General features: G+C 40.0%; 2 protein-coding genes across 2 annotated transcripts in view; both read left to right on the plus strand.

Annotated features, from left to right (window-relative positions):
• Window positions 1-852: 852 nt before the first annotated feature.
• Window positions 853-13,741, plus strand: znf692 (zinc finger protein 692). Its single transcript, XM_053503862.1, has 12 exons — window positions 853-1,494; window positions 3,423-3,612; window positions 6,041-6,072; window positions 6,349-6,819; window positions 6,903-6,999; window positions 7,548-7,619; window positions 9,488-9,658; window positions 9,744-9,794; window positions 9,909-9,987; window positions 10,336-10,450; window positions 11,002-11,101; window positions 12,598-13,741. Exons 2-12 carry the CDS (start codon window positions 3,446-3,448, stop codon window positions 12,806-12,808), a joined length of 1,566 nt encoding a protein of 521 aa, XP_053359837.1. The 5' UTR covers window positions 853-1,494; window positions 3,423-3,445; the 3' UTR covers window positions 12,809-13,741.
• A 666-nt stretch (window positions 13,742-14,407) lies between these two features.
• Window positions 14,408-22,873, plus strand: part of fcho1 (FCH and mu domain containing endocytic adaptor 1) — a 41,837-nt gene continuing 33,371 nt past the window's right edge. Inside the window, exon 1 of the mRNA XM_053503861.1 lies at window positions 14,408-14,503. The gene's annotated coding sequence lies outside the window, so the exon portion shown is untranslated. The remainder of the gene's footprint in view (window positions 14,504-22,873) is intronic.

Genomic DNA, 22,873 nt, shown 5'->3' on the forward strand with positions numbered 1-22,873 from the left:
GGAATCGACTCCTGACTCCAGAGGTCCAAAGCTATTAGGCACATGCGCAAATAACCTTTTTTCAGAAGTTTTTCTTTTGATTTTTCTAAATTTTCTCCCCAAATTTAAAACTGCTAGCTCACCCACAGTGGCTTGTTAGTAAAAGTTGCAGGTTTTTATAATATGTGGAAGGAAACTGAAGAACCCAAGGGAAAAGAATAAAACATAGAAAAACAAAGAATATGAAGAAAAAGAGAGGTAGCATAAACCAGAGGAACCTGGAAGAACCTGAAGCACCCTGAGGATATCAGAGAATCTAGACAAAACCAGTAATAATGAAGTAACCTTGAAGGAAACCAAAGAACCTGGATAAAATCAGAAGACCCTGGGGAAACCAGATGCTCTGATGGAAAACAAACTACTCAGTGTATATATACAGTATATAAAACAAAGATAAAATGGACAAAATGAGTAATCACAAAGCAAACTTGAAGGAAACCAGAAAACCTGGAGAAAACTGGAGAACCCTAAGAAACCAGGGAACATGGAGGAAACCAAAGAAGCCAGAGAAAACCCAAAAGGAAACCAGTGAAGACAGATAAAATCAGAGACTGTGCATTCAACCCAGAGAAAACCAAAGAACCTCGAGGAAACCACAGAAGATGGAGGAAACCAGACAACCTGAAGGAAACCAGCCAACTGGTAAAAATCCCAGCAAAACATTCAAAGGGGAAAAAAATAATGCAAAGAATCCAAGGTAAAACAGAGAACCAAAATGGAAAACCGAGAAGTCAGGGAGAAAGCAGAGAACGTGGAGGAAACTGGAGACCCCAGAGGACTCTAGATAATCCAGAGGCGAGAACCTGTAGGAAACCCAGCAACTTGAGGAAAACTAGATAACCTAAAGAAAACTAGTGAAGCCAAGGGACACCAGGAAGCAAGAGGATACCAGACAACTTTGAGAAAAAAAAAAACAGAGAACCCAGAGAAAATTAGATCACCTGGGAGAACACAAATAACCAAAATGAAAGTGAGACGAGAACGAGAAACTGAGAGTGTGTGAGTTTAAGTGAACTTATATTCTGCAGCGAGAACGTCTGGTGTCTTTGTGCTTCTGTAACCAACTTACTTAATATTTTATGCTTAATTTGGCTGCCTAATTTGCATTCATCAACTCGCTGCACATGCTTTCAAATCTAAAAAAAAAAAGGAAAAAACTGTAGATAATACATTGCTGATTAAGACTACATTACCCATGAACCCTCACTGCTAACGAACACACTTCCGGTATTTTTTTATATGAGCTTGCCGTGGTTATATTGTCTTCCATGACGGCCATTAAAACAAAACATGGATTAAACTGTATGATTTTGTTTACGCTGGATTAAGAGACACTATTTTTGCACGTTTGTTCGCTTTTGTATTGTGTTTTTATTAGCATTAAACGACAGCTAGCTTGTATGCTTAAAAGGGCAACGGAGTAGAGCTGGTGGGGCCCACTCTGAAAGAAACCAGGTAAACACGCAAATAGCTACTTAAAACAGCAATGTAATGTTTGTTTGAGCAGGTTGTAAGCATTATGTGTATGGTTTAAAATGTTATTTGATATTTTTTGGTAGCGAAATTGTTTAAATCGGGGTAAATTAAATGAACAGGAAAATGGCTGCGTTAAAAATCGCACACGTACTAAATAGTACGGTTAAACAGTGCGCAGCGACACGGCTGTAGACACTACGTAGTACGCTAGTATGCAACGGTCGACTGTCACCATGGCAACCTGTAAGCACGTGATCCTACTGGCCTAGCATACAGCTAAAAGGCATTATGTTCCTAAGCTAGTTATTTATATGAGTTGTTAAATTATATAAAAACATTAAACTAATATATTAACTTCAGTGACTGTAGCTTTTAAGTTTATTTAATAGTAGTATTAACTACTACTGGGTTTTAGTTAGAGACAAAAATCACCTTGTCACCTCGCAAAATATATATATACAATATAATATACCTCAGTGCCTATTCGATTAAAATGTTTATTCTATAAGAATCATGATTTCATAAATATCCAAATTTGATTTCACATTTTCCGCGATTTTGTAAAAAATTTAAACCTTAAAAAAAGTTTAACGATCAATGAAATGTAGCCCGCATTAATTTAGTTTTGTAACATTAGTTTTCTCAGCATTTAAACAATACAAACTTACTTTACATTAACTGTTAACTGGGCAGCACGTATCTCTGTCATTGGTATTTCTAAACAAACGTATAAATAATTCACTCCTACCACACGGGATAAAAATGTGTAAATAGTTCAGAGTGCGCCACCTGCTGAAATATAAAGAACCGCGACATTTTACCACCTCAAACACTTCCAGAGTCTTAAAACTCAACTCAACAGTGAGCACGCGGGTTGAGCGGCTGGCACACAGGTTTTAAACACACTCGTTTTTCAACTAATTATCACTTGTGGTGTAATTAGACATAAGCATGTGTAATGAGTGGGTTTGAGACTAATTTTTAACTAAAGTTAGAAAAAGGCGAATCGGAGGCTTTTAACGCATATGATTGTGCGGCACTCGGAAACTGTTGCGCTCAGTACAGAATCGTTTATATCTGAGGATCTATCTATTATATCGAAAGGTTCTTTTATATCTAAGGCTGATCAGCTGATCACATGTACAGTGAAACTGAAAACCAGCCAATTCTGCAACCACGAATCGATAAACTCGATAAACTCAAAAGCGTTGGCAACGAATTTCATAATCGATTCGTTGTGTTGCGCGATGCAGAGACATTTGATTATTAAAAAAAAATTTAGGTGAGCGTGCTCTGATCGCGCACTGATGCTAGAAGAGTTGAGTAAATAAGTGAGTAAGTGTCTATAGAAAGGACTGTTGTTTAATTTGTCTTTTAAAAGAAAATTTAAAATTTTATATATCTTGAATAGTGTTTCTAAAAAAAACAATCTTGACAGGACATGCCTTTAAAAGGAAAACCCACGAGCAACTTGATCAACTCATATCCTAATAGAGCTCAGGGTCAGGGTGTTTTTCAAGCAATAATGCTGGATATCATTTGCATAATAATAATAATAATAATAAGGACGGTAAATGCCATATTTGCTAATAATGACATGGAGATATAACATCAGTCTCCTGCTATCATACCCTTATTATACATAGATTTGAACGAGTGGAAGTGAATATAAAGAAACAGAAGCGGGCCAACAATGGATCCTTGTGGAACACTGTACAGAAACACTTAATTCTTTTTTCTTTTTTGTATTGAAACCAGAGTATTTATCATAAAGGTGAGAATATCAACCCTGTAATGATTCATTAGAAGAATTAACAGTATGAAATTTTAAATAAAATATATTTATTTAATCCTAATCAGCACTGAGTCCTTATTAACTCTCTCTGTCATTCAGATTTCTCCTACAGTGCGTTTATTTGTTTTTTCCATCATGGCATCGAATAAAGAGGCTCAGCGCAGGCAGCGGCGTAAGGAGCTGGACGCTAGGAGGAGCAAGTTTCGCATGCGGCTCGGCTCATGGCCGGAGAGCTGGAGTAAACTGAAGGATGAGCTGGGGTTCTCTCAACACTCAGAGCTTGCACAGTTCCTGCTGGACAGGTAAAGATTGAGCAGATATAAAAAGAAATAAGGATTGAGGACAGTACTGACCTTAGACATCATATCATATCTGTTTTTTAAAATATTGTTTTTACAGACTTCAGGCTATCATCGTAATCTATGAAAGCTCGATTGTCTGGAGTAAAACAAATCCAAAAATGTGTTTCTTGAGCGAACGGTTGAAGTACGATGTGGCTGAGGTCTATGAGTTACTTCACATTTAGTGAATCATGTGCTACCTTATTTTGTCTACCAGGTTGTTTAATTTTTTAAATTAGCCAACATTGGTGTCTCACGTGGTTGAAGGTCTGGGTTGGTAAATTGAGGGTCGGGAGTTTGTCCTCCACAGGTTACTAATGTTGGGCTGTTAGGCAAGGCGCTTAATCCAATACTCATATGCATTGCAAGTGGGACACATTGATGTAAAGGATGATTCAAAATTCAATTTTTAGAGTGGTCAGTGAAAGGGTCTGGACCAAAGGACACCATTCAAAGCACCTCTACTTAATGTGAACGGCCGAACAAAATAAAATGTGCTCAAAGAAATATTCCAGATCTCTTACCAGTGAATAGTTGAGGTCCTTCCACACTCTATTCATGGACATGCTGATTGGCTAAGAGACTTGTGGTGCAAAACCTACACGCAATGAGTAAAGCTACTGTGTCATTTATTTATTTTGTGATCATATTTTGTGTACTGTATGTGTGTATAATTAATAATAATGATTATTATTATTACATCATTTATAACACTATTATGATTAGTATTATTGCAATTTATATTGGTGGCTATTTACACTATAGTATTTGTTGCAGAGGTTTTTATGGGACTTTTAAATTTTTTTTTTGTCCTTTATACTGTAAAGATTTTTTAAAACAAAAATTATGGAATCTGAATTTTTATATATATTACACACTCACCTAAGGGATTATTAGGAACACCATACTAATACGGTGTTTGACCCTCTTTCGCCTTCAGAACTGCCTTAATTCTCCGTGGCATTGATTCAACAAGGTGCTGAAAGCATTCTTTAGAAATGTTGGGCCATATTGATAGGATAGCATCTTGCAGTTGATGGAGATTTGTGAGATGCAGATCCAGGGCACGTAGCTCCCGTTACATTACATCCCAAAGATGCTCTATTGGGTTGAGATCTGGTGACTGTGGGGGCCATTTTAGTACAGTGAACTTATTGTCATGTTCAAGAAACCAATTTGAAATGATTCGAGCTTTGTGACATGGTGCATTATCCTGCTGGAAGTAGCCATCAGAGGATGGGTACATGGTGGTCATAAAGGGATGGACATGGTCAGAAACAATGCTCAGGTAGCCCGTGGCATTTAAACGATGCCCAATTGGCACTAAGGGGCCTAAAGTGTGCCAAGATAACATCCCCCACACCATTACACCACTACCACCAACCTGCACAGTGGTAACAAGGCATGATGGATCCATGTTCTCATTCTGCTTACGCCAAATTCTGACTCTACCATTTGAATGTCTCAACAGAAATCGAGACTCATCAGATGAGGCAACATTTTTCCAGTCTTCAACTGTCCAATTTTGGTGAGCTCTTGCAAATTGTAGCCTCTTTTTCCTATTTGTAGTGGAGATGTGTGGTACCCGGTGGGGTCTTCTGCTGTTGTAGCCCATCCGCCTCAAGGTTGTGCGTGTTGTGGCTTCACAAATGCTTTGCTGCATACCTCGGTCGTAACGAGTGGTTATTTCAGTCAAAGTTGCTCTTCTGTCAGCTTGAATCAGTCGGCCCATTCTCCTCTGACCTCTAGAATCAACAAGGCATTTTCGCCCACAGGACTGCCGCATACTGGATGTTTTTCCCTTTTCACACCATTCTTTGTAAACCCTAGAAATGGTTGTGCGTGAAAATCCCAGTAACTGAGCAGATTGTGAAATACTCAGAGCGGCCCATCTGGCACCAACAACCATGCCACGCTCAAAATTGCTTAAATCACCTTTCTTTCCCATTCTGACATTCAGTTTGGAGTTCAGGAGATTGTCTTGACCAGGACCACACCCCTAAATGCATTGAAGCAACTGCCATGTGATTGGTTGATTAGATAATTGCATTAATGAGAAATTGAACAGGTGTTCCTAATAATCCTTTAGGTGAGTGTGTATATATACACCTAATGGTCCATATTTTTTCCTCTCGTAATGTTAATGTAAAAACGCAGCTTGTCATGTTATGAAAAAAACCTTTTCTGCATTAGAAAACCTCAGTGCTACAAAGCGCTCACACTGGAGACTCCTTCCTTAATTAATTAATAGTAGTATAATATTTATTATAGCAATGTAGTCAATATTGTGGTATTTGTAATTTGTAACAAATGCTGGCATAAATGTGACATTTGCATGTGGATTTGATTTTTACGATTACCTGTTTTTTGTTTTATTTTTTTCCAACAGTTACTCCTGCAAAGTGTGCAGCAGATGTTCCGGTACTGTACAGATTATTCTGCCTTTTATGAGTGTTTGGAATATATATTTTTATTATTTTATTTATTTTTATTAATTTATTTATTTACTGTATTTATTCATTTATTTTTATAAAGTTCCATCTAGCACTCAAAAGAAGGGGACCGCATACATTTTTAATACATGATTTCAGAAAAAGTTTTGAATAAAATTCCTTTATGAAGCAAGAACTATTAACCTTGCAAGGAACCCTAAAGAAATCTATTTTTCTGCTCATAATATTCCTTTATCTCATGTAGGTGTCAAAAAAGAAGTAATCTCAGTAACTGTGGCTTCCCTGGATCAGCTTATCCTCCTGGTTCACAGTCATGGACAAGAGTGCCCTTTGACCCTGAGCCTGCGGTCTGACCCACACAGACAGGAAGTGAAGGAGAGACCTCTGGAAGAAAATCCTGAAATGTCGCCGAGGTCATCTGAAGCAGTTGGAGCCAAACAGTGTCTTACGTACGTCTGTGAAGGCGGACACACATTCACCTGGCGTCTGATACACACGGAGGAGGACGATGATGGTGACAAGAGTGAAGAAAGAAGTGCAGCTCCATCAGTAGGGAGGAAGACCAGAGAACGACGGAGGAAAGGAGAGAAACAGGAAAGGGTGTGTAGGATGACGAGCAGAAGGAACACGAAAGGGAGATCCGACTCTGACGGAAGGATGGACGGAGTCAGGCAGAGCGATGAGACAGAGAGAGTGAAGAAAAATCAGGATGCAGGTAACCTACAGAATATTAATTTTTTTATTTTTTTTCATTTAAATGTCCTCCGTAGAATTCTGACATTTCTGAAAATCTTCTAGACTGTTTGTATCAGAGTGATGCAATGCAAGATGAACAGGATGCAAGTTCACAGGAAGGAATTGAGACGGCGCTTCTCCTCTCGTCCTTAAAGTACAGGTACAAGGTTTAATAAAAATGTAAATAAACGAGCACAAAAATACATGAAGGCTTAAATAAACAGCTGATGTTTGCAATGACATCTTCAAACTACGAAACTGTCTTCTAATCTAATGTTAGGGTCTAAATCACAATCAGGACACAACATTGAATCTTGTACCTGATACCATATTATCACGATACATACTGTACACATACGGCTCTTTAAGTATCATCATTAGGTTATTATTCTGAACAAACAATTTGCTCTTACTGCACATGATGCTGTGCTGCCTGCCAGTGTGTGAATTGTTTAAAGCATGCCATCTGTAGGATTATGGAGAAACTGTAATATTTTTACGATTTAAATGCAAGCATGTAAAGGTTAAAAAAAAAAGTAATTAATTTTGGAGTCAGTGTGGCGATGCATGAAGCACCACTCAAAGGAAGTGCGATATGTAACTGAATCGCACATCTTTTCCCTATCTCTAGTGTACAGCTATACATACAGAATATGTTTATACACACAGTGCATTATTGTTTTGTTTTTTTTGCACGTCTCCTGACAGCACTGAGACTGAGACTGAGGCCAGTGACTGTCAAACTACCAGAGGAGAAATCCAGGACTCTGTCGATAAAAGGTTTGTAGCCTGCTTTTTACTTCAGATTTCATTTTATGGATTTAATATCACGCATCATCAAGGCTACTGTAAAGGCCACTTCTAAATTGAAGCTCCCTTTTGCTCGTTTACATTTTTTCTTTCTGTACTTAGTAAAGATTTGAATCACCAAAGACCAGCCGGTACGATATTATAACGATACCTAGGTGCTGATTCGGTCTGTATTGCAATTCTGTTAATATCATGATTTTATAAATATCCCAATTGGATATAAATTTTTTTGAATATATATATTCTGTTAAAATTTAACAAATAGTTTGCTCGATCTGTCGGCTAACGTGTGAGTAGTAGTTTTTGATTCAGTGAGGAAAAAAATAATAATTAATTGATTTTTTTTTTTTGGCTTTTTTGATTTATTGCTTACGGAATGGTACTAAGTAATATTCTTTAAGGTGAATAGCTAAATATGTCTAAGCAGGAGTGTTTCTAGGATTTTCAGTTAAGGGGGGCTCAGCCCCCATAGATGTTTAACACATATTTGGCTTGTTCAGAATCAGTACTCAAATGAGTCTTCTCGATCACACATGCTGTTTACTGTATCAACCTTTTTCTATGTACAGGTACGACCAAAAAAATGTAACCAGAAAACAGCATATAACTTTAAACTTACATTGATTAGCAATATAAACCACACACCTATGAGGCTGGATGATGGAATAAACTGTGTGAGTGTCAATAATGTCAAACATTTATCTGGTAATTCTTAGACAATACTGCTGCTTTTTGACATAAAAAAAAGTGAAAAACAGTTTCTGATGTCGTTTTTTTTTTTCACGTTTTTTCAAGTCACATGGGAGTAGGTCTCCAAAGAATAAAACATCTTTATTTATTTTTTTCTTGTGATTTGAGAAACCTTCCATCTACAGTTAAATATAAATATTAAAACTTTGATCATCATTTTATTTAGTATAATTGAGTGTTTTAGCTACATAAATAAGACAGAAGGTTCTCTATTCAACCCCTTAAAATTTCACGGCCACTAGGCTATTTATTTAAATTCATTAATATAGACAAACATTGTTTTAATGTAATTACACAAAGCATCTTTTTAAAATCATTCTTTTTTTTGTTTCTATTCATTAAACAAATAACTTTTTCTAAATCAAAGTGACTAGAACCCTCCCTACGATTTGGGACATTATTTAATAAAATACAATATTTATTACAAAAAAAAAAGGATTTTTCTATCTCTGTAAATCACACTGCTATGCAGTTAAAGCGAGTGCACTGAATGCTGTCTGTCACTATTTTTAATCATTTATGTGTATAACTCTATGGTAGTTAATGCCATATGCACTGTGCAGTGTTTTATATAGACAGTCAGGTTTTCCAATTAAAACAGCAACGGCATGATTGTTTTATAAATTAGACTATAAGTTCATAGAGTGTATTAAGGGCTTCATTTTCACTAGAGGAAACAGCTGGTGTGATGAGGGTGAACACAGCGAAGATTTAACTGATTGACATTTTGTAAACTGTATTCATAAGAAAAGACTACACTGATGCAGATATAACAATTCATCGAAAAACACACACCTTGGCTTCATCCTCCCTCTGTGATGGTGAATTGAAGACCGCACTGAAAGACGGGGAGGAGCCGAAGGAGCTAAAGCCCCCCTAAGAATGGCCTAGCGACGCCCATTTGTTTCTTTAATATTTTTTATTATTAATTTTGATTTTAGCCTTTATTTATACTGATATGTGTCTCACAGTCAATCTGATTCATTCTGGGGGGTTTTTATGACTCTGTGAAGTCATGTCGATATAACAGTAACAGTGAGCTCCTAAGAAAGCACCGTGCTTAAATAGTGAATAGGAGTTTTCTGCAGTGTCTCAGGGTCGGAGTTGCAGAATCAGGGAGGGCCTTCAGACTCCAGCAGGGATGCTGTGTGGGATGCACTACCAAACCCAGCCACAAGAGAGAGTAAGAGGAGAGAAGATGATCCTGAGACTGGAAAAATTGAGGAACTGAAAACGAGAGCGAGGAGAAAAACCAGCAGGTGGGTTCGTACCATATATATTAACAAGCTTTATGTCTTTAAGGACACGTGTATTAAATTTAACATGTTTAAATGTACATTTCAGAGCAGCTTCAGACAAAGCCGAGCTTCTGCAGATAAGCAGCAGAAGGAAAAGGTTTGTTCTGTGTTACTGTATATTGCACTTTATTATTCACTTTGTTGAATATATCTTGTTCTTGGGACATGTTTGCGTTATTGAAAATAAAATAATTTCTTTTGTCTTTTGTAGAAAACCATCTCAGAAGCTCATTTTACCGTGTGAGTTTGACGGCTGCTGGAAAATATTTTCCAGCCGTCAGTATCTCAACGTGAGTGTTTTACAGCCCTTATTTTTTCAGATTAATTTAAATGTAGATTAAATCAAAGAGATGGTAGAGAAATGCAAAAGGCTAAAAGATAGCTTCAAAATTAGTTGTTTACGTAACAGCCTTAGCATCCACCTCATTTCCCCTCTCATCTGTTCCGTCACCACCTGTGCATCAGCAGTACAGTGATTACCGGCCTGATCATTTGTCATCTGCACCTGTTTCTCACTGGTTCATGCCTTAAGTTAGATGTTTTTTTAAAGCTTGGATGATTTCTAGGTCATTGTGTGGCTTGACGAGCAAAACACACTCTCAGGTTCTGAGTTCCGTATCACATCTGTCTCCATTCAGCACCACATGAAGTACCAGCACGTCCAGCAGAAGACCTTCGCTTGCTCCGATCCCTCCTGTGGAAAATCGTTCAACTTCAAGAAGCACCTTAAAGAGCACGAGAAGCTGCACAGCGGTGAGTAAGGACGACTTCTCCAGTTCAGAGCTTGGGGTTAACCAGAAGGTTGTGAGCTTTAATGCCAGGATTGTGAAATTCAAATGCAACAATGGAATGTCCGATTCATCGCGAATCCAATTGCTTTATGAACAATTTATTACAAATTTCTTTATGAACTGGTTTAGCGTATGTGGTAAATACTGTAGCTAGCTGCATTTCTTTACACACACTGTCCTGTAGCGTACACACTGCTGGCTTTTCTGTTTGTCAGAATTAATTTTATTAAAATAAATTAATTTATACACCCGAGTCAATCCCTGCTCATCTCCAATTATTGGCTTGTCTTAAACTGTGGTCAAGTATGGTAAAGTAATGATTATTAATATCCCGTGTAACACACATTGATGTTTTCTGCCCCTGTGGTGGAATTCCTCTGAGGGCGACTTGACACCAGAGACATCGATCAGGTTAAGATGATCAATATGTGATGTCATATAGTGTGGAGTAGTTGTGTTGTGTGTCAAAGCTGTGTGTGTGTGTGTGTGTGTGTGTGTGTGTGTGTGTGATAGATCAGAGAGATTACATCTGTGAGTTCTGTGCTCGTGCATTCCGCACCAGCAGCAACCTGAGCATCCATCGCAGAATCCATACAGGAGAGAAACCACTGCAGTAAGAGAATATCATTACACACACACACACACACACACACACACACACACAGGCACATACTGTAAGATGACTCTATAAACGTAAAAGCCTTTGTACCTGTAAGTCCTAGAGAAGAAGGCGTAGTTTTTTTGAGCTTCTTAGTCTTAGTGAAGAAGGCGTGGCCTACGTAGCTGTCAGTATCAGTAAAGGAGGCGTGGCCTACGTAGCTGTTGGTATCAGTGAAGGAGGCATGGCCTACATAGCTGTCAGTATCAGTGAAGGAGGTGTGGCCTATGTAGCTGTCAGTATCAGTAAAAGAGGCGTGGTCTGTGTACCTGTCAGTATCAGTAAAGGAGACGTGGCCTGTGTACCTGTCAGTATCTGAGAAGGAGGCGTGGCCTACGTAGCTTTCAGTATCAGTGAAGGAGGCGGGGCCTAAGTACCTGTCAGTATCAGTAAAGGAGGCATGGTCTGTGTATCTGTCAGTATCTGAGAAGGAGGCGTGGCCTACGTAGCTGTCAGTATCAGTAAAGGAGGCGTGGCCTACATAGCTGTCAGTATCAGTGAAGGAGGCGTGGCCTACGTAGCTATCAGTATCAGTGAAGGAGGAGTGGCCTGTGAACCTGTAAGTCTCAGTAAAGGAGGCGTGGCTGGTGTACCTTTCACTCTCAGGAAGGAGGTGTGGCCTGTAGACCTGTCAGTCTCAGTAAGGGAGGCATGGCCGGTGTAACGGTCAGTCCCAGTTAAGGAGAAACGGCCTCTGTACCCGTTGGTCTCACTGAAGGGGGCGTGGCCTGTATAGCTGTCAGTCTCAGTAAGGGAGGTGTGGCTTCTTTACCTGTTAGTCACAGTGATGTAGGCATGACCTGTGTTTATGTCAGTCTCAGTAAAGGAGGCATAACCTCTCCCTTCTAAAAGAGTAACATTTATGCATATTATAGTCACATTATATCTCTCTTAGCTCATGGAAGTGGCAGTACAGCTTATTAAGTTTACTCGATTGGATGTTAAATGACGTGTGCAGTGGAATCTGCTCTGAGTAGTGGAAATGAGTGGTGTGAGGTAGACCTTTTAAATCTCTCATGGATGCTCTCATGGAAGCTACTTTGGTAATGCGATCTGTCATTACCAACATCCATCCATCACATAGTGAGGTGCGAAGTGTACAGTACCTACAGGGTATATGTAGTGTATAAAATAATTATATATATAGCATTTGTGCTTAATTTGACATACAAGTGAGTTTTCCCTTTTCTTGCTTTTGATGTTTTTGTCTTAGAGCAGACTCTCAGATTTAGTGTAATGAAGTTTGTGTGGATGTTTATGTGTAAGTGTGTGTGTAAATATGCTGATGTGTATGTACATAATTATGTGTAAGTTCTGCATTTATCACTTTTAAACGTATCATACGTGTCTGTAAGGATTATTGTTTCGTTTCACACTTGGTCTCTTTCCGGTGTGAATCGAGAATCTCTTATGTTGTCATACGTGTGCTGTGTGTGTGTGTGTTTTCTCAGGTGCGAGGTGTGTGGCTTCACCTGCCGTCAGAAGGCCTCTCTGAACTGGCACATGCGTAAACACGACGCCGAGCACAACTATCGATTTGCTTGTGAGATCTGCGGCCGGCGCTTCGAGAAGAGGGACAACGTGACCGCTCATCGGAGTAAAACTCACCCAGATCATGTGACCTCTGACTTTTCTAAAAAGCCTGCACCGAATGACCTTTGACCTACCTGATGCTGGGGTTATCATTAAACGTGTGCCAATGTTAAATGCTTGGGTCATGATTATCACATAACTTGTATTACTGTTAAAAATTCCAGCTGTAACACAAACATTATCTTCTTCTGGGTTCCTTTGACCTGAAGTCGTTCTGGTGTTGCCTTTTAAGGAAAGTGGGTGGAGCAAACCCCAAAATTAAAGCACACTGATTCCATTTTATAGCAGTATTAAACAATTATGTATTATGAATAAATATACAAATAGGAGGAGTTTTGGATGAAGCATTGACTCTTGCAAGAGTTTAAATTTGGACTCAGAGATCCAATTTTCATACAAATTTTGTGTCAGACAGTTAGTTTAGACCGAGCAATCTGACTGGATGAGAGCCATTCCACATGTGGGGATAATAGACTTTAACATCTGCAGTGTTCTACAACATGTTCTATTATTTTGCGGCTACAAAGTTATCCAGCTTCTAACACAAGGCTGAATCCCAAATCACTCTAAGCCCACATCAAGGGCACTCCTTGGTGGATGTGACAATAGATTTTACACCCTACATAGCTCACTAGCTTTTCATTTAACGCTATTTGGGATTCAAACATGGAAATTAATGGAGGTGATATTCTAAAGCGGAAAAAATTAAAATATAAAGAGAAACATATGAGATTTACACGACTGTCCACCACCTCCATGGTTTATCCTCCTCACCTATTAGCTACATAGTACCGGTAAGAACTTCAAAAGACTTTAACCCCGTTAATTACACTGTCTGTTGTCAGATCCCCCAGTCGCGACTAGTTAGTTCCCCAGTCGCGGATTGAAATATCCGGTTAAATACAGAAACAAATCATAATCTGTTGATAATATAAGTTGTTGTATAAAAGCAGAATCCCACAAGAACTGTTGTTCTGAATTTCAGCACGGCTATGACCCCTTCAGTAATCACACCCATAAGTAAAGACACTCAAACAGATTAGAACAATTGCTTCAACGTGACAGTGATGATTTTTTTCAGGATTATTTAGTCTATGTTTTGTTTAATTTAGCCTAATCTACATGTCTTTGGACTGTGGGAGGAAACCCACCAAGCACGGGGAGAACATGAAAACTCCACATGAGTCCAAGGGGGGCATCGAACCCGGACCCTGGAGGTGCATGTGCTAACCATTACATCACCATGGTGCCACTTGTAGTATTTCTTCATATATATTTTAATTTAGTGCTTTATTTATGCTTCAATATTTATTGTTGCCTGCCTGGAAATCTTTATATAATCTAATTGAAGCTATTTATAATTAAATTTGTATTTACAGATCACCTCAGTCTGGAAAATGTCTCATTAATTTTCTACAAACAACCCAAGACGTTAGTTGCCTTCTCTGGATGATTGGCGGGAATTTTATCCACTCGCGGCGCTTTGTAACAGGTGGGCGTTGCGAATTGCGAACAACCACGCGATCCCATTGGCTATTTTCTCGTCTTAGGTATCCCGCCTTTTTAATGGTTGCCATGCCTTTGCTGCCGTTGCAAAAGAAACGGCAGCCAATCAGAAAGGAGGTGGGCGGGGTCTTGGTGGACGCTGTCAGCGGCTCGCTACTATCAGATCGCATTGAACGCGGCACGGTGTAAGGGGGAGGCTTCACGTCCGATTAAAGGGAGAAAAATGACCCGTGTCGTCTTTATTCTTTCTGCATAAAGGTAAAAAAATGCGTTCTGCGTTTTTTCTTTTGTCGTTGGGGTTGATATGGATATCTAAATTGTTTTAATTTCGCAGATATTTAGGTTTGTATAAGCGAAACCGTCCAAACGGCTTCATTTTGTATGTGTTAGTGCACTATGTAGTGCACAAGTGATGTTGATTTTGTCAAGTGCGTAGTGCTCTCGCGAAGGGAATATGGCGCGATGTGCGACCGAGCCCGAGTGAATACAGGGTTATGGCTGGATTGTTTGGCGAAAAAGCATTTATTTATTTGTCGTGTCTAAAAAAAAACGATTTGTTTGTTTAAAAAACAACAATGCAGTCCTTATTTTTTCGGCATGTCCAATTTTTCGTATTTTTTTATCTGGTTTAAATGTAGTAGGAAGTTGCTGTGATGTGAAATCGCATGGCTTAAGATGGACAAACGGTCGCATGGTCTTTAATCAATTAATTAATCAATTAATTAATGAAAGGTTAATTTTATTCCCTGAAAAGCATCATTTCTTTATCTTACACGGATTCAGTTCTGCATTTGGGGGACATCCTATTTGTCATGGACTATTTTTTCATTTTTTAAAAATTTTGTATGTTGTGTAAGTCTTGTGAAATGTTCTTCATCCCTGATTTCCTGTAACCTCAAGATTTAATTCAAACATACAGTATTACAATATTACAGATAATCAGTGTGTGACATGATGCAGTGACCAGTGAAGAGCTGGAGAAGGTCCAGGTTGGGACCAGAAATAAACCATGGGTGTTATTTGTTTCTCCTGGACAATAATGTGTGTTTGTGTGTGTGTGTGCGTTTGTGTGTGTGTTTGTGCAAAATGACTACATTTCATAAAGCGTACAAAAGACCTAAAAACCAGCTGAAAATATTTTGAGTAGTGATAAACGGATGTGCGTTTTGTCTCATTTTTTGTTGCGTTTGTTACAAAAAGTTCACTGTCGTGCGCGTGCATTTCTTATCATGTAGTACATACATTGTGCACATTGTACATACGTTGTCCATTGAAACGGTACAACAAAAAAAACGGGTTTGGTCTGTCTTGCAACAAACTCATATTTTAACAGTCCTATTCACGAATCGATGATTTCGTTTTGAGTCATTTCCATGTCTTAAGTCAACAATTAGATATGCGGGAATCGTATACAATACGGTTAAATTCGCTTAACACAGCAAAATAATATTTGATAATTATTAAATCAGCTCCGATATAGTTGCAGATGATGCAAGGTGCAATTTGCTATTTGTTAATGCTACTAGATAAGCTAAGATATGATAAGATTTACTTCTGTAAGATTTCACTTCTTTAAGCGATAATCTAAAATCCGATGGTTTTGTAAATCTCTAATTGTGTGATAAGATTTAATATTACTTCTTAAGCCAATGATTTGCTATCAGATGAAGCCACTGAACTTGATACGATTTGATACACTTTTGATTTTTTTTTAAATTATTTTTTTATTTTGAGGCTCCGTTCCGACAACGGTGCCAACACTGGTTGTGTCATGATGCGATAGAAATAAAGTTCCTAAGACGGCGATCTGATATTTGACGATGCCACTTAATCAGAAACGATCCTGAAGGCAGAGAGTTTAAAATATTTGACATTAAAACTGAATCTAAACAACACAAAAACCTTCAGTTTTGCTTCTTAAGTCTGTCATCAGAGTCATTCTTGAGTCAGGTATGATATTGATGTTTAATATTGCTTCTTAAGCCAATGATGCGATATTACTATAATAATTAGATAATATACAATACCATTTTGATCATTGTTACTTTTTGATATTAACATTATAGGACACAATTTAATAATTAAGTCAATTTAACTTCACTTCTTAAGGTGATAATCAGATATCACTTAAAAATCCTTAAATAAAAAAAGTCAGGATGGCAATATAAAAGAATCCCAGCCCATCACTGAGTGACTCGTTTGCCTGATGGTTGGCTGCGGTGTGCAAGTGTTAATGTGGCTGAGTTTCCTGTACGTTGTTTCTTTCCTTTGAAGGAGTTTCCAGTTTCAGTTAATTTTCCGGAAAGAATGTTTCTTGATATTAAGTTTTAGTGTGAGCAATTAGGAACAAACTTCGATTTACAGACATTCCACAACATTACACTTATCTCTGAAAATAAAAAGATGATTTAAAATAAAAAATGTAGCTAATTTTTGGCGATGTTTTAAGAGAAATCAAAACACGTTTCTTAGATTGTTTTGATGTTTATTGGTGCGTCTTTCATCAGGCGATATTTTAACATGAAGAAAGTCAAGGTGTCGAGCGTTGAAGCAGCGATAATGGAATTGATTTCTGAAAATCAAACCAAAAAGCAGACTCTCTCCCTTTCTCTCTCTTTCTCTCTCTCTCTCTCTCTCTCTGATATGCAACAATCATTACAAGAATCTTTAAGAGCGTTACATATCGTAACGTGTTTTCATCTTGTTCTTAATTATTCGCCACTTTCTTAGACTTGAATGAATTAAGGTTTACAACAAAATTGTTCAGTTTTGCGAACAAATCGTTCATTTTTGTGATGGTTTGTTGTTCAGTCCTTCTGGTTTCTATACATTGGGGTTCTCTTGGTTACCAGTTTAAACCCTGAAATCTAAACCCAATGTGTTTACCAGTGCATACACACACACCCTTAGTTATAAGGCACTTTGATCACAGGCTAGGCTAAGCTACATCAGTAACTCAAAAACAACAAAATGGAAATTTGATTTACAGAACGTAAAATGTAAATTATTGTTTTTTGTTTAGGCAAAAATAACTCTGTTCTGATCGAGTGTGTATCGCCTTACCGACTCGAAAAATCTATTTATTTATTGTATTAATTTTATTTATACGTCTGTTGCATTTAAGGTAACAAAATGCTGCAGTTTCTCTCTAATCCTACAGGTGGCACACACTAAACTATTCACACATTGGCAGGCAACATTCTGTGTGACAGGAGACACTTATTTAATATGTTTGTCTGAAATGATAACAAAAAAATTAATTGGATCGATATGGGATGTTTATAAATTGGATAACACGGTATCACCTGGTCCCTGGTGATTCTCTACCCTACTAGCTAGCTAGTATTAGTATTCGGGTCACGCACACATCAGTACCATCCTTAGGTTTTTTTTTTCTGTTGATTTTTGGTTCAATACCATTGAACAAATTTCATGCAGCTAGATTTTCTACAGATTTGAAACAATTAAAACTACTAAATGTGTCTAATATGGATTGAAATTCTATGTTACTTTTTATTAAATTAAATTAAAATAAAATTAAACAGATTTATTTTTCTGCTAGTCTTCTGCACCACACTCCAGCTCAGTAGATGGTGGCATTGCACACCAATGTTTTTGCGTTTTCTTCAAAGACAGTGGTCTATTTTTTAAGGAATTTGTCAATTGCTGAGAATTGGACATTTGAAAATTGACCTAGCTATTTTCGAAAATTCTTAACATAACATAATCGATTAAAACACACAGCTGTACGCATCAGTGTTTAAAACTAAATTACTATTGACTTAATACAAAGTTACACACACTGAGTTGAGTTCAAATCAGGAAAATCGAACTGAATGCTGGCAGCTGATTGGCCTGGTTAATGAAGTCCTCAAAAACCAGGGCTGCGTCCTGTGTTAGTTTGTCCTCTGTACTCTCTCTCGTCGAGTGTGTCACGAGTGTAATTGTGTTTCTAACCGTAACCCCGGGAGCTTTTACACTCGCTGTGTGGGCTGTTAGCTGTAAAAGCTCTGTGTTACAATCCCGATAAAGATAAATCCGATCCAGATCTGATAAAAAAAACAAAACAAATAAAAAACAAGAAGTTGGCAGCCAAGTGTGTATTCAGGTCCTCACTTCGTCACATTTGACGTCTGTTTCGCTGGCGTGGGGCGCCGAGTGTTTTGTTTCCTGTTTTGTGTTGTAAGGTTTTTTTTTGTTGTTTTTGTTTTTCAGTGCCGGCACAGAATTGTTTTATAGGAGGTGTGTGTGTGTGTGTGTGTGTGTGTGTGTGTGTGTGTGTAAGAGAGAGAGAGGTATACACACTCACATACACAGACAAACATTCCTGGTGACCTGCTGGTAATCAGGCTTCCACAAAAGAGGGTTAAAGGGTGTATTTGCGCTGTCATGCCTAACACACACACACACACACACACACACACTTGAAGTGAAGAGGTTTGGCTTGTGTTTTTGTCCTGCTACTGATCTCACACGTAGCCGTGAGCTCAGTGTGTGCGCTGAGGGTCTCATTAAATGGGGAACAGTGGCGGCTTTGAGTCTGAACTTGAGTCAAAGCAACACACACACAAACACACACACACACACACACACACAAACCACTAATGGCCAGGTTTGTTTATTGACTGTCATCTTACCGAGAGACAGATGAGGGGCAACTACTAAGAGAGAGACTGAAAGATGGACAGATGGAGGAAGAGAGAGAGAGAGAGAGAAAGTGCGTGATGAAGATGGAGACTAATTAAAAGAACGAGAAAGACAAAGATTAAGAGATAAATGAGAGAGAGCGAGCGAGAGGCAGGCGGTACATGATGCATGAAAATGAAAGTAAAAGTGGGAACATCAGTAAAGGAGAACGGAGAGATGAAAGAGGGCGTGAAAGAGTAAGAAGAAGAACATCTGGAAGGAAACTTTTCAAACGTTCTTTCATCCTTTCTAACAGTTACTTGTATCTAAGAGTTCTTCTTCAGTTCTCTTTGACTCATACGAAACTCTTGGGGGAACATCGAGACCTTTAGAGAACCCAGAAAAGGGGTTAAAGGTGTGTGTGTGTGTGTATACACCCGGCACAGGGCTGCAGAAGTAATTAGGGATGCGGTTGCTTCCTCTTCAGGGTTTTGGGCTCCACCATCACCACGCCGCAGTGTCCTCCTTTACCCCAGTGCCAAACAGGGCAGTGCCAAGAGGGGTGAGATTCTGGGTTGCAAGCAGCACGCGCGCACACACACACACACAGACTCCGAGCAGATGGAGATCTGTGGCTCCAGGCCTGGTTACAGGCGCTGCAGCTGCTACAGTGCTGCGAGCACAAAAATCTCATCTGCACTCATTCACTATTTACGCCACGGACCCACAAATCCGACCCGCGCCGTCTGTCGCACCAGGACACGCCCACAGGGTGGAGTCATGATGATGCCACACCTCCTGTAGTGCGGTTCACAGAGACGTTTCTCTCTGTTACGCTTTCGTCTCCAGGGAGAAGGACGTGGTCTCTGTTAGTTCCAGGGAATGGGGTGTGGCTTCTGTACCTGTCAGTCTCAGGGAAGGAGGCGTGGCTTCTCTGTATATCAGTCTCAGAGAAGGTGTGGCCTGTGTACCTGTCAGTCTCAGGGAAGGAGGCGTGGCTTACATACTTGTACTTTCTGTATCTGTCCATCTCGTTTAAGGAGGTGTGGTCTTTGTAACTGTCAGTCTCCTTCTCTGTGATGGAGGCGTGTCCTATGTACCGAACATGTGGCTTCGCTATCACGGTCCGGGTGAAGGACGCATGGTCTTAGTGCCTGTCGGTTGTGTAATACCGCGGTTCCTATTTGCTGACCTTGTTACCCCTCTGCCCCTACACCCTGTTCAGGAGGAGGTTATACACAAAGTTTTCTGAAAGTGTCTCCTGTTCGATTGAGTGAATGTGAAGGTTTGCGTGATCTGTGGGCCGCACTGCTGCAGTGCGTGTTCCTCAGAAAGAGAGAGAGAGCACGCGAGCGAGCGCTCTGTAACTAGCAGCAGAGCGACGTGTCGCCTGGTTTCCCTCGAGTGTGATCGTCCAGGACACGTCACGTTCGACAGGTGTGTGACACTGCTGCTACGACGCTAATTAATCTAACGCTCGATAAAATTGTTTACGTTTTTGTGTGGTGCTGGAGGTGGAAGAGGTTCAGGTTTTTTTGTTGAGAGGAAACGGTGTGGTTTCGGTTGGGCGCGTGTGCTGCAGTGCAGAGAAAACGTCTCCTAACTCGGGCACCTCCAGTCAGCTCGTTATCTGGGTCGTCGAGGAAGCACATGACCTACCCTGAAAGAGAGAGAGAGTGTGTGTGTGAGAGAGAGTGGTGAGCCTGTGCTCAACAAAACGAGCTCCTCTGTCGCTTTATTCTGTCCATCCTGTTGTCTTCACTCTTCCTCAGGACTGCGGGTCTGATAGAGTGCTACACTTTAGTGTGACAGGAAGACAACAGACAGACAAATGGACAGAGAGATCTAGTCTGTGAGAGACCAAAAAGATAGAGAGACAGACAGCAACAGACAAAGAGAGAGACAAACAAGGAGAGGCAAAGAAATGGACAGAAACAAGGCAGAGAGACGGAGAGACAGACAATGAAAAACTGAAATAGACAAGGAGAGACACAGAAACGAGAAGAGACAGAGAGATGGACAGAAACTAGGAGAGAGACGGACAGAAACGAGAAACCACAGAGAGAGAGAGACAATGAGAAACTGAAATAGACAAAGAGAAACTAAAATGACCAGAAAGAGACAGTCAACAAACAGACAAAGAAGGAGAGTGTGACAGACATAACGTGCAGATATAAAAGAGAGACAGACAGAGGAAGAGAGATAGTCAAAGTGTCGGATACAAAGCGGAGAGAGACAGGGGCTCAGTTGCCCATCTATTCCCCCCCACCCACACACCCCCACTCACACAGACACGAATCTCGATCGGGTTTCAGCCGGGAGGAAGTACCAGGTCTCAGACAGGAAGTCCTGACTGCAGCGCAGGATGCTCAGCGCGTGCGTCGCTCTCAGATTAGCAACGTTCTGAAAGTTCTTTTTTTCAAATGTCACTTTAATGCGTCTGGGAGACAGAGACCCAGACACCGTCCTCACACCGCTCTGAGAGAAGACGATCCTTGCGCTGTCTTGTGCTCCGTGATGGGTCTTGTTTAAAAGTTTGTTAAAAATTGTCGATTTGTCCATAAGTGCTTCTGTTTATCCTCCTGTCTGCTTGTACAGCTCTTTTTCTTTTCTTTTCTTTTGGATCCAGAATGCTCCGGTTCTGATAGACAGACAGATCCGGATGCTATGATCCTCACCAGACTCTGTCTTTCTCTTTTTTTTTTTTGGCATTTGCAGCTTATTCCCCAAAGACTCGAGAGAACAGTCTGGTCTAAGCGCAGATCAGGAGCATGTATTCCCGCCATTGAACCTCAGATGCCGCTCCTGTCCTGTTTATTTACCTTCAAATGGAGGACGTGGGTTGTGATGAAGACGTGCGAGAGTGTTTTTCACCGCACACTTTGTCCTCGTCTCCTCAGAGACGGCTGTCTTAGGTGTTACGGTGACCTTGGCCTTGTTAACCCGGTAATTAAGACAATAGTTAACAAGAGTCAGTTAGGGCTCGCGATTAGACGCTGACACTTGATGGGTGTCTGTGCCTTGGGACTTTGAGTCCCAGTTTATGATGAAAAACTGAGCAAACAACTAGGAGAGACAGCTGGAGGGAGAGGGAGATGGTGACAGGCGAATGTGAAGAAGAAAGAGAGAGACAGCTAGAGAAAGACAGCCAGAGAGAGGGAGGTAAAAAGAGCAATAGGAGAAGAAGGATGTGGAGAGGGAGAGACGGCTAGATAAACAGGAGAGAGAAAGAAAGACAGAAGAGAGAGACACAGATGGAGGGAGAGACCGGGAAGAGAGACAAACTGAGAAGAGAGACAGCTGGAGAGAGAAAGATAGAGATACAAAGAAAAGAGAGACAGCTGGAGAGAGAAACAGAAAAGAGACAGCTAGAAATATGGACTCCAACTGTACATGGAATGGAAGAGAGACTGCTGGAGAGAGAGACAGAAAAAAGACAGCCAGCTTGAAAAAAAAGACAGAGGAAAGAGAGACAGCTGGAGAGATATGCAGAGAAGGTGTGGAGAGGGAAACACAGGGAAGAGAGACAGCTAAAGAGAGAGAAGGACAGAAAAAAAGAGGGACAGCTGGAAAGAGAGACACACAGACAGGAGACACAAGGCTGCAGAGTGTGAGCCGTGTCTCAGCAGAACCTGTACTTGCTCCTGTAGGACGTCTGAATGGAGATTGCGAGTGTGTGATCTACGACAGGACGTGTTTCATCAGGATTTGAGTGGCGTTACTTCTGCATCGCGTGTGAGTGCATGCGAGTGCATGCGAGTGCTCACTCTTTAAAGTGTGTGTTTGATCATGTAATAATCGATAGCAGTGATGGTGCGCAGTTTGAAAAAGGAGGAACCACAAACATTAAAAATATCTTCCTCTCGCACCCGGGCCGTGATTCTGACCCCATCCTGACCTCACACCACTTTGTGTGAGTGTAAGAGAGAGAGAGAGAGGGAAGTGGTGTGGATAGAGTCTGAGACGGGCATGGACAGAGAAAGAGAGGGGAATAGAAGGAGA

Source organism: Clarias gariepinus, chromosome 9 (genome assembly GCF_024256425.1).
Source record: "Clarias gariepinus isolate MV-2021 ecotype Netherlands chromosome 9, CGAR_prim_01v2, whole genome shotgun sequence".
NCBI lineage: Eukaryota > Metazoa > Chordata > Actinopteri > Siluriformes > Clariidae > Clarias > Clarias gariepinus.

Bases quoted from the DNA above. Each gene is read 5' to 3' on its own strand.
- znf692 (XM_053503862.1), top strand. From the start codon at position 3,446: ATGGCATCGAATAAAGAGGCTCAGCGCAGGCAGCGGCGTAAGGAGCTG. The intron at 6,820-6,902 runs GTAACCTACAGA...AAAATCTTCTAG, and splicing joins GAAGAAAAATCAGGATGCAG to ACTGTTTGTATCAGAGTGAT. The intron at 7,000-7,547 runs GTACAAGGTTTA...GTCTCCTGACAG, and splicing joins CTCTCGTCCTTAAAGTACAG to CACTGAGACTGAGACTGAGG.